Genomic DNA, 11,968 nt, shown 5'->3' with positions numbered 1-11,968 from the left:
GTCTCCAAGGCCCATCCAATACAGAGGAGACTCAGTATCAGCTGGACACAAGGACCATTCTGTGGAGGTCTTCAGCCTCTTCATCGAGCCAGTGCGTTGCTTATTCGATGGGCCCGTGTGCAAAGTGATCTTGGAGGGAGGGATGGAGGCTCCACGTGGATGACAATGTAAGCGCCACCACCGAAGCCGCCCTGCCCACCACCACTGCAAGCCAACGCTGAGCCCCCAGTATGGCATCATTACCCGGGGATCCAGCCAGCCAAGTGGTGGCACATTTATTACATGGACTCATCCATCATGGAGGGGACAGTCTTGCTGGAATAGATGCGGATTCTGGACTTGCTTTTCCTGCCAGCATCCCCATCCACGGACTTAGGGAGGGACTCGCTGACCATCACACTATTCCCACAGCAGTATTCTGAGCAGGGACCTCGTTGCTGAGAAAAAGAAGGGAAACAATAGGCTCTTGCTCATGGAAGCCACTGGCTTTATATACGCCCCTCACCCAGAGTGCCCACCTAACAGAGAGCAGAGTGGCCTCCTGAGGACATGGGTGAAGCACCCATTGGGAACTTCACCGTGAATGTTTGAAGGCCTGGTTTACAGAGTTACAGAGTCAAGTGTATGCTTTGAACCAGAGAAAAATATACGGTGCTGTCTTCCCCAAAGCCAGACCACAGGTGTCCGGGAACCAAAGGGTGGAGGTGGGAGAGGCCCTCCAATGATGCCTCACATCAGTTTTAATTCTGCCCCACGTCTTTTAGCTTCTGATGGCTTGGAAGGCTTGGTTCTAGAGAGAGGAATGGGCTCACCAGGGAGCACATCAATGGCTTCTTTGATTTGGAAGATGAGACTGCCACTTGGAAATCAGGGGCTCCTGATACCACTGAATCAAAACACTGAGAAGTGGGTTACCTTACCAACTGGGGTGATGGAGAACGTGAGTTGTTGCTTCACCTTGAGGTTGAGGGCAGGAAGAATTATGTTTAGAACCTAGGGGATTCTCCCTGGTACATTCTAGTATTTCTACCACCAAGAGCAAAGTTCATGGAAAGCTGCAGCCACCAAAGACGGATGGATGGATAGACAGACAGATAGATGGATGGATGGTTAGATAGATAGATGGATGGATGCATGGATAGATGGATTGGATGGATGGATAGATAGATAGATAGATAGATGATAGATAGATAGATAGATAGATAGATAGATAGATAGATAGTTAGATGAATGGATGGATAGATGGATTAGATAGATAGATAGATAGATAGGTGGTTAGATGGATGGATGGATAGATGGATAGGATAGATAGATAGATATATGGTTAGATAGATAGATAGATAGGATAATTGAGGGTTTGTGCCCTTCGGGAATGAAAGTATAAGTCACCCCACTAGCTAAAGAAACCTCGACCAGCTGAGATCTTGCTGAGGGCAAAGGAAACCCCATCTGACTGTTACAGAAATAAGGACGGTAACAACTCCCCATATTTCCCCCTGTCTGTTAAGTACGTATGTATTTGTACCTAGCTCTTCTTTTATTTCCTCACTTCCCTTACGACTTTCAGTACAGTTTTGTTGGAAGTTAACTTTGCAATTTAGTTTCAGGTAAAAGAATATTCAGACAGAAGGAGACTGAATAGGACAAGTAATTAACCTAACCCAGAAAAGGAGCGCTCGACTGGTGGGACTTTGTATTTCCTCTATTTGGGGAGAAGGTGAGACTGTCTCACTCTTTCTTTTTCTTATGTTTTTAATTGAAGTAGAGTTGATTTACAATGTTTCAGGTGCACAGCAATGTGATTCAGTTATGTATATATATGTGTGTTTATATATATATATGTATGTATGTATATATTCTTTTTCATATTCTCTTCCATTATAGGTTATTACAAGATATTGAATATAGTTCCCTGTGCTACACAGTAGGTCCTTGTTGTTTATCAATATTATATATAGTAGTGTGTATCTGTTAATCCCAAACTCCTAATTTATCCCTCCCCGCCCTTTTCCCTTTGGTAACCATAAGTTAGTTTTCTATGTCTGTGAGCCTATTTCTGTTTTGTAAATAATTTAATTTGCATTACTTTTTAGATTCCACACATAAGTGATATCATATGATATTTGTCTTTTTCTGTCTGGCTTACTTCACTTAATACGATCATCTCTAGGTCCATCCATGTTGCTGCAAATGGCATTATTTCATTCTTTTTTATGGCTGAGTAATATTCCATTGGAGATATATATACATACATATATATGTGTGTGTATATATATATATATATATATATACCACATCTTCTTTATCCATTCCTCTGTCAATGGTGAGACTGCTCCACTCTTGTATGAAAGATAGTTGCATCTTATTAGGCAGAAATGGAGAGTTGGGTTTTTGTTTGTTTGCTTTGCTTTTGTTATATGAAAGCTCAAGTGTGTGTAGAAATGTATGGATGGAGGCTGAATAAACAGATGCCAGTGAGGACAGTTTTGCCTGCCGCCTGTAAACCTTTTACATGAACCGTAGATCTAAACGTCCTCTACCCTCTGCTTTGTGATGCGGGGACCAGTGGGCTCCGTCAGGTGAGGGTGCTGGAGGTGGACCGAAAGCTGGAGGAGAAAGAAGGAAGCTGCTCCTTCCTCTCGGCTTCCCGCCAGCCTCCCATCAGCTTGCAGCTCCCCCGGCAACAATTCTTCACGTTTTTCCTGAAGTGGCAGCTGAATCCAGTCTGCAGTTCCTCCAGTGAGCACAAAATCCACTTCATCACGTTGCTGCCACTCAGGGGCAGCAGCTGCCGGCACCCCGTCCTCGGGGTCTGGGTCCCTGCCCTACTGGGGCCCTATTCTTGGTGCAGAGACACCAGCTCCAGCCGCCAGCACCCCCTCCTCAAAAGTCTGAGTTTCAGCTCTTTGGTGCCCCTCCTCTGAGTTTCTAAATGTTCACAATTCCACCCTCTTCTCTTTGGTCCTTTTGCTTCCTGCGGTTACCACCTTTGAGATACTTTAGAGATCTTTATTTTAACCTGAAAGTTACCTAGTTAACAACTTTGTACCTAATGAACAATCCCTTCTATTAATCTCTCTCTGGTCAAATCATTGGTGTGATTTCTGTCTTCCAGCTGGACCCTGACTAAGTCCCTCATCAACTATACATATTGCCAATTTCTTCTCACCTCTGTGACTTTCCTTTTCACTCATTTTAAAACTAAGCATTTACGTTTTAATTTAGGACAATTTTAGATTTACAGAAAAATTGCAAAGACAATACTGAGAGTTTCCATATACCCCACAAACACACCATACATGTGTATAGTTTCTTGTATATGCATTTAAGACAATAAACTTCCCTCCAGGCATGATTTTAACTGCATCTCACAAGTTTTGATATATTGTATTTTTATCATCATTCAATTAAAATAGTTTAAAATTTGTACTGTGAATTTCTCTTTGACCCATGAGAAATTAAAAAAAAAATTTTTTTTGGTATCCCTGGGTGGGCTCAAGAATATATTTTAAAGTAATCAAATATAGGGGTTTTCTTCTAGTATCTTTTTATTGTTGTTTTATAGACTATGTTTCCTGTGACCCTTTTCGCGTAGGATTTAAGTGCTTTGAAATGTATCGAAACTGATTCATGGACTGGCATGTGGTCAATTTTTGGAGATGTTCTGTGTCCTTATAAAGAATGTGCATTCTACAGTGGTGGGTTCAGTGTTCTTGAATGTCCCTTAAGTCGACTTCCTTAATTAGCGTTAGGGGAAACCGTAAAAATGAAAGTTCAGTAAGGAAAGGGACAGATACCAAACGAGAGTATTATTGCAAAAGGATTTGGAGGTGGGTGCGGAAGGAAACAGACCTAATTTTCTTGGCAGAATGGGGACCTGGCCCGGCTGGGTGACATGGGTTAGTGGGACACCTGGTTTTGAGAGAGTACGTACGCCCGGGACAACATGAAATTATTAAAAACAACGCTATCGATTATTAGGGGTAAGAATGCTAATAGCAGTAGCAACAGCAGTGGCAGAAGTGGCAACCGCAGACGCAAACAGCAACACAAAGCTACGACCTACACCATGGTGCGACCTGCAATAACGGTCACACGGCTCCCGCAGCTGCCCCACCCCCAGCGGGAGGCCCCGCCCCCGGCCCCGCCCCGCGGAGCCATCGATGGCTCCGGCTCGTGGCGCCCGCCTGCCGGCCTCGGCGCTCGGCTCGGCATGCCTGCGGCGCTGCCATAGCGACGCGGACCCGCAGCCAACTGGCGCCGCCCCGCCCGAGGCGCCCGGCCCCGCGACCCGCGAGCCGCCGAGGCACCACGGCGCGGGCGGCCGGGGCGGCGACGACGGGGGGCGCGGGTCAGATGACGGGGGCGGGCGGTGGGGGGACGCCGGGCGCGGGCCGGGCCAGGGGGGGACCCAGGATGCCGGGGAGGCAATGGGGACGCGCCCTGGGGGCGTCCTGGGTGCGAGCCGGGCCGGGCGTTGGGGGCTCAGCGGCAGCCGACAGTGAGGACTGGGCAGGGCGATGGGGGCGCGGGCCACACAGAAGGAAGAGTGAACTTGCATGGCTGGGAAAGCATGGGCAGGGGCGGCGTGGGGCGGGGGTGTTGTGGATGCTCCCGTTTGGTTTTCACCTGACGTCATTTTTCTTTCTGGTCCAGGGGCCTCCCTGATGCTTGGAGCAGAAAGAAGGTGCTGGTGGCTGGGTGAGTACCAGCGTCCCCCGCATGGGCAGGTCACTTCTGTGCCCCGTCAAGTTCTTAGGACTTATTTCGCAGATCTAGACACTAACGCTCCAACAAGTGGCTTCCCCAGGATCGTCCCCTTAGTTAATAAAAGAATGAGGATGAGGCACAGGCCTACCTCTTAAACCCAGGCTCACTGCGTCACCGGAGAGCAACTGAAATACTGCAACATGTCGGTCGGTAGCTTGGTTTAACGCTCTGATCCCAAGAGTTGAGGATTCTGTGCCATAAAACCTGCCATTTCTGCTGGGGCCCTTTTCTCCCCAGCACCTGACAGCATGTTCATTTCTTTGTAGCATCACCTTGGAGAGGAGCTGAAGACTAGCCAGATAAAAAGCACTGAACAAATGCTGGTTCCAAATCCCTGGCAGGGATCAGAACGCCTCTGCTGTGCTGAAAGCCGAGCCACGCACAGATCAGGAGCGGGCAGTTACAGGAGCTGCTGTCAGTTTCTGTCTAGTTGTACAATGTCCTTTCATTCGGGACGCCAGATATACCTTTTCAAATTTAGTGGTCCAAGTCGTGGTGTCAGAATCGCTGTAGACACAAGTGCCCCCTGAGGTGGGCGCCTCGTCCCTGTCAACTGCACACCTAATGCAGTGCACACAACCGTCACCAGGAAACGCTGCGGCCAGGGCACTGCTGACCTGCTTGCTGACTCACGTGTGGTTCTTAAGTGTCTTTTCAGAATGCTCAGAGGCTCCTCTCAAGTTTCCTTGCAAAGAACCCTCACAAGGGTGCTGCCTGCAAATGGCCTGAATTTCTCATTTGTACCAGTAGGTTAAAGAAGGAATCCTCAAAACCCAGCAGCTGAAAAACTGGTTCATTAGTGCATTTAGCGCAAAGCACGGGCTCAGAGGCCTCCTGCGCAGGAGCCCAGGAGGGGGGAGGTTCCGGCCAGTGATGAGCGGCCGCGTCCCGCTGGCAGAGAAAGCCCTGTCCGAAGGCTACGCCCGGCTCCGGTACCGGGACACCTCCCTGCTCATCTGGCAACAGCAGCAGCAGAAGTTGGCATCTGTGCCGCCCGGGACGTACCTGAGCAGGAGTCGAAGCATGTGGTACTCACAGTATGGAAACGAGGCCATCCTCGTCCGGGACAGAAACAAGCTGGACGTCTCCCGGGACACGGGGCAATCCAAGTTTTGCTCTGTTATGTAATTCTGGTGTGAAAACCTGAGACCAGGCACCCAGCCGCCTTGCTAATCCCTAGTCCCTACTGGGAGATCCTGAGCAGTGAACGTGAAGGTTGAGCTGTGGTAGAAGAACCCCAAAATCCCAGAGCTGGCGCCCCGGCCCATTCGCAGTCGGCCTGATGGGTGGACTTGGCTCCTGGACTCCACTGTGATCTTGCAGGCGCTGTAGGCACAGGCCAGGTCCGGGGCCCGGCTAGATGCTGTTTAGGTGATGCTTCCGAATAAGTCAAGCGAGAGGGACACCCCGGTTACAGACCACCTCTTCACATTCTTACAGGCTGTCTTTAGGATTCCCTTCTGCCTGGTAAAGAATGGGTCAGATCTAGAAAAAGGTGAAGGAATTGGCATCATGTCGGGTCGCAGATCCATGTGCAGGACCAAGATGTGCAGGACCAAGATGGATTCACCCTCAATGGTCATCGGCAGCAGCATTTCAGCAGGGACTTTGTGGCACTTGAGTTTTGAGTCTAGTAACCAAAATGATCACTGCATGTGATGCACTGTGATGGCTCCTACACTACCTTCCTGATGCTGGAGGCTTGTGGGGCAAAGGCATCCCCAAAACATTAAGGAAACCCCCAAATTATTACGTTACACAAAAGTTGCTAACAGTGATTTCAAATTTAATCACAGGGCTGAAATAGGCAGGTTCTCAGCCGACAGTGGTTCAGCCTCGGCCCACCTGTGTGGGCAGCTTTATGAGTCATTTTTAAAGGATTTGCTGTCTGCTGTAATTAAGGTCTGTGTGGCGAAGCAAACGTGGAAGTGGCTTTTCTCAAAGACACTTTTGTCAAAGCTAAGTTTTCTTTTCTAAATAAATCTCCTTTAGGAGCCGCCTTCCTTCCTCACTCCTTATTTTGATCTGTTTGCTCCTAATATCCTAACTTGGCTTTCAGGTTTTTTTTTTTTTTTACAACAGTAGCATCTAACGATTGCTAAAAACCCCAGTGCAGAAACGCACGAAGCGCCCTCCCCAGAGGCAGTGGCCGTCAGCAGCTCAGCGCGTGCGTGTGCCGAGGTTCCAGAGGCGTCCCACACCACGCAGCATCTGGTTCTGCGACTTTTTGCTCAGCTGTACAGACGGGGCGATTACATCACGCTTCCAACGGCCAGCCGGCAGCGCTCCCGTGAGCCCACAGGTGGGCAGAGACCTTCCCGCTGTCCATGCGCACGGCACGTCCTGGGCTTCCCTCTGCATGGCTCCTCGTGCAGGCGTGCAAGCTGGCTAGCAGACAGCGTCCAGAAGGGAACTGCTGGGCCAGACTGCTTTCCCCCAACGTCACGTGTCCAGCCAGAGGCCTGGTCCTTGCGCAGGGAGCCTCGGCTTGCTTACTGCCTCAGGTGGGGAGGCTGGAAGGCAGAATTCCTTAAGCGCCTCCCGGAGGTGAAGAGGGAAGCCTGTCTCGTGGACACAGTCAGGAAGGACTCTGCAGTAAAGGCTCGCCCGTCCAGGCGCCCTGACACCGGAATTCCCCGGTAGACAGGCCTCGTCAGCATCTCTGCGCTCCTTCGACTTCAGTTCAGTTTGGGAAGAAGGCAAACGTCTGCCTTTGCTGGAACGCCTCTGCTGCACGCTCACCGCCCCTCAGACTAACCTAGAAACGGGCCGTGGTTGGCGCAGCCCCAAGCACAGAGGCGGTGGCCGGGAAAGCAAGCACGGGCCACGGCCGCCGTCCGCACTGGTCGGGTGTGCGGGTGACCGACGTGCCCTGGGCCGCTCGCACACAGCTGGCACTAAGCTGCTTTGCGAGCGGGGAGGCCACGTCTGCCTTGGGGACGCCTGGGCGGCTGGCCTTCCCGGCTGGGGCTGGGGATGCCGTGGTGGACGTGCCCAGTCCCCGTCCTCGGGGAGCTCAGTCTGGGTGACAGGGGGGCAAGGGAATACAGAGGAGGGGGGGCCTCGGGCCTGGACTTGGGCAGAGCCTTCTCCCGGGACGTCACTGCAAGGCTTGGCTCCAACAGCTGTGACTGTTTTGAAAACGGCGTCAGAACTTGGCATTTGTCTCGATACCTCCTTCATTCCTCGCTGCCGCCTCCACTGTGTGCTGGGTGCTGGGCCGTGTGGACGAAACCTCAGCGCGTACACAGGCTCGACGTGGTTTCCTGGAAACGTCCGTTGTTGGGCCAGCTGGACGAGCGTTTGATGCCTCTGGTCCCGGAAAGCACCTCAGTGCAGACTGAAGGCACGGCGGGGACAGAGGATGGATGACTGGGTGGGCGGGGACCGAGGCGACCGAACCTGTGGGTCAGCGAGGGGGGCGGCCCATCCACAGAGCCGCTGACCTGAAAAGGTGACAAAGACGCTCCCTAAATCCCGGGGCCTCCCCACCCAGGCTTTGGACCAGAGCCACTGAGCTCTTTAAGACCGTCTTGGATGCTTCGGGTATTCCTGCCAGGAGCTACAGGATGTCAAAACGAGGGGCTCCCCCCTCGTCACACGCCAGCAAGGGGAGAGCTGGGAGCCCAGAAAGCACAGGAAAAGGCACCTCTTTTTTTTTTTTCTTTTATTATGAAAACAAAACAAATGCCCCAGGAGAAGTGTCCATGATTACCAGAAACATCAAAGAGTACTTTCTACCATTTTTATTCCGTTGTGTTGAGGCCAGCATTGCAATAAACAAGCTAAAACTACTTACATTGGACTCATTTTCAGTAACTGACATTTACAGGAATATACTAGAAACGGCACTAAAAAGTTTAAGAAAAGTTACGGTAAACTTGCATGCACATCATACAGAAAAGTAACATTTTAAATATAAAAAAGAAAAACCTCCTGGAAGTGTTATGCCAGTATTAGGGAACAGCGCTACACCAGGTATAACAAATCCTTTATCGTGGGCGGCGTTCCCCACCCCCCAAACTGTAAAAGATGTGAATGTTGCAAAAGAACAAAAACCAAAAAACAAACAGAAAAGAAAAACGTATCTTAACAGTTTGTAAGCCAAGATGAGTGAGCAAGGGTCTCTGGAATTCGGTTAACAGCCCAAGCCGCCCCCTCGGCCCCCAGGGATCACGAGGACTGTTTCAAAGCCATTTCCGGGCCCTGCGCGAGGCCGACCCACTGAACACAGGCCCTGAGCCTTGACAGGCTGCCCTCCGGTTCTCGGCACTGGAACTCCGCTTGCCCAACGCAGAGAAATGGAAATGGCGAACACCCCCACAGGCTGACCTCGGGGGGGTGGAGGAGGTCCCCCCAAAACTCTGAAATCAGTTTTGAAGTCTGGACAGAAAGCCTTAAAAAACCAATGAACTACAACCGCTCAGCACGGACTAAGCCCTCCGGCGGCGTCAAAGCCAGCAGATCTTCCAGAGGAAAGGAGCACAGGTGGCTGAGACGCCGCATCTCTCCCAACACAGAACCAGCAGGTAAGGAAACGCTCCCGCTGCGCTCAGCTCTAGGGCCCGATGTCCCCCGCTGAGTGGCTGGCACAGGTGACCCTCCCCGCTCGCGGCTGGAGGGGCGCCCCACGGGAGCCCCCAGCACCTCCAGGCCCCCCGGCTGGGGTCTGTTTGTTACTCAGATGCGTGCCTGCTGCATACTGCCCATGAGATCCTGCTTCAGGACCTTCCATCGTGTCGAATTTCCTTAAAGTCATAGGCTATTTACTCCATTAAAGATCTGCTTAGAAAACACCTTTGAAAAACAGGGCAGCTTTAAAAAATGGCAAGTCTAAAATCCATTTATATTTTTATCACAAACAAAACTTAATGAAAAAAGTTGAACAGACTGGCTCAAAACTCACCCAAAGGTCAGAATCACCAGCAGTCAGAAAAATGGTAATCCACCATCCATCGCCTCATCCGAGTTCTACACCCATCAGAGGTATCCTCCAGCCGTAAGTGTTGGTGGAATCCAAGTCGACTTTAGGATTTTTAGAAACTACCGCCTGTTAGGATACCAACAACTAGTCCGCCAATCCATCCAGAAGTGCTGGCAGAAAGAACTCGCCACCAGACAAGAGGCCAGGCCACCTGCGGCTCCACCTCCAGCACCCCCCTCAGTAAAGCCTCCACGGGGAGAGACTGTTGCGGTCACTTCTGTGCTAACTGGAAACTGCGTGAGCAGGGAGCCCCGTGCCGCCACTGCTGGCGGCTGGAAGACCGTGTGGGGCAGCAGGGGCCGCGCCCCTCTCCTGGAGGTGGGGGGTCAGGGGTGCCCCGTCCGGGGGCCCTTGCATTCCTGGCCAAAGCCACAATGGTCAGAGCGTAGGCAGGCAGTGTGGATGGGGCGTCCCTGCACTCAAAGGCCGTATGGTGGCCTCTGGCGAAAACAAAACCAAAACATAACCTTCTGTTAAACTCTGTATATTATTATTATTATTTTTTACAATAGAAAGTTAAAAATCAAGACTTAGATTTACTATACATTTTTCTTCTCTCAGATTACAAAGTTTATATTATATAACTGGGGTTCCCTAAATTGAAGTCTTTTAAAACAGTCCTAAGAGAGACCAGAAGTGAATACAAAAGAACTAAACAAACGAAATAAAAAATCAGAATATGCTGCAGCTGGAAGTCGTCTACACCTGTAAGTCTCCAAATTTCATACACACACGAAAAAGAACAAGAAGAAAAACCCCAGCAGCCCCGAGACGAGAGCAAGCGCACAGACGTGATTGAGCACCGGCACGGCGACAGCAGGCTGTAGCACCTGGAGGTGAGAGGCCCGCCGGCCAGCAGGGTCTGGGGCTCCCCTTCAAACCATTTAAAAGGCCTGCGTCTCTGCCACTTTTTTTTAAAAATGTGTTTCTTTTGCAGTTTTGTTTTTCTTTCCTTTTTTTTTTTTTTTTTAAAAAAAATGACCAATGATCTTAATAAATAAAGTATTCATATATACATGAAACTGGGACAATGGTTCCGGAGTGCGTGGCAGCGGCTGGGCTGGGGACACACGTGGGGGCTGGCCTTTTGTAGAAAACTGCTGAACCTTACAAAAAAGTCTCCTTCTGTATTTTTTTTTTTTTTAATCTTTTCTTCTTTTTTTTTTCTTCTTTTTTTCTTTTAAGTTGAGGTAAAAGTTTTCAGTGTTTGGGAACCCGCGCGTTGTACACGCAGCCACTGTGTTCCCTCCCGGGAGCTCCCGACGTCACAGAGATCAGAAAAACTCGGCTCCCTTCCACGCCCACCCTCGCCGGTCCCCCACCCGCGGGAGCTCTGGCTGCAGTGACGATGACCCCTCCCCGCTTGGGCCCAGCCCTGGCCCTCACGGCAGGGGCAGGCACGGCTGTCCTCAGCCCCTGCAGAAAGAGGTGACCCCTCGGACGTGAGGGTCAGAGCCCAGGCCCCCAAAGACAAACGCCTGTTCGCAAAGCTAACAGCTTTCACACATGGTACCATTTCCGAGACATCTCCTTTGGAGAAATTCTCGCTGGAGCTACAGACCAGGTCGGGCGTAAGAAAAGGGATTTTGCAAGAACCTTCGGATCACACCTTACGTGTTTTTCTACGGTCATCAGGTTAGCGTTTGAAGTTGTCATCTCCAAGGGACTGAATTCAGTTACGAAGGAAAGGCGTTATGCAGATTCACAGCTTCTCATAAAGTCTAATGGACACACACGGAAAGATCTTTGACCTATTCAAGCCAAAACTGGAAGATACCATAACACTGAATTAAGAAGAGAACCTGCACACCATGGAAGGAAAATCGTATATTAACCATAGAAGGGAACACTGCAGAGTTTCGGCGTGGGCGACGTCCGCTGGTTCTGTTCCGCCCGCGAGAGCCCAGAGTTCATTCCGAGTCGCTGCTGTCGGAGCTGGACCCGCTGGAGCTGCTGCTGCCGGACTCGGAGGAGCTGCTGCTGCTGAGCCGGGAGGGCCCTCCCGAGGGCGCCGAGCCTGACTTCTCTGGGGGAGACGCGCGGGTGAGGGGCGCGCCCCGCACGCGCCGGCCGCCGCCCCTCCCTCCTCGTGAGCCCGCCCCCCCCACCCCGTCACATGCCCCGACCCACCCGGATGCCGACCCGGTCACGTGATAAACGTTAAGCGATTCTGTTGAAATGCAGCAATGCGTTAAAGGAGGTTGTGATGGTGTA

The 11,968-nt window shown here is 51.0% G+C and overlaps 2 protein-coding genes across 3 annotated transcripts in view; one reads left to right on the top strand and one right to left on the bottom strand.

The window, feature by feature from the left end:
- The first annotated feature begins 4,278 nt into the window (after positions 1 to 4,278).
- On the top strand, positions 4,279 to 8,568 carry BRD3OS (BRD3 opposite strand). Its single transcript, XM_059926001.1, has 3 exons — positions 4,279 to 4,351; positions 4,657 to 4,701; positions 5,037 to 8,568. Exon 3 carries the CDS (start codon positions 5,644 to 5,646, stop codon positions 5,896 to 5,898), a length of 255 nt encoding a protein of 84 aa, XP_059781984.1. The 5' UTR covers positions 4,279 to 4,351; positions 4,657 to 4,701; positions 5,037 to 5,643; the 3' UTR covers positions 5,899 to 8,568.
- Positions 8,502 to 11,968, bottom strand: part of BRD3 (bromodomain containing 3) — a 35,736-nt gene continuing 32,269 nt past the window's right edge. For both annotated transcript variants that reach the window (XM_059925988.1, XM_059925989.1), the window contains exon 12: positions 8,502 to 11,780. In XM_059925988.1, the coding sequence (XP_059781971.1) occupies positions 11,665 to 11,780 (116 nt within the window). In that variant the 3' untranslated portion in view covers positions 8,502 to 11,664. The remainder of the gene's footprint in view (positions 11,781 to 11,968) is intronic.

Source organism: Balaenoptera ricei, chromosome 6 (genome assembly GCF_028023285.1).
Source record: "Balaenoptera ricei isolate mBalRic1 chromosome 6, mBalRic1.hap2, whole genome shotgun sequence".
NCBI classification, from domain to species: Eukaryota; Metazoa; Chordata; class Mammalia; order Artiodactyla; family Balaenopteridae; genus Balaenoptera; species Balaenoptera ricei.
The sequence above is the reverse complement of the archived record's forward strand: the minus strand, read 5'-3'. Positions and strand labels throughout refer to the sequence as shown.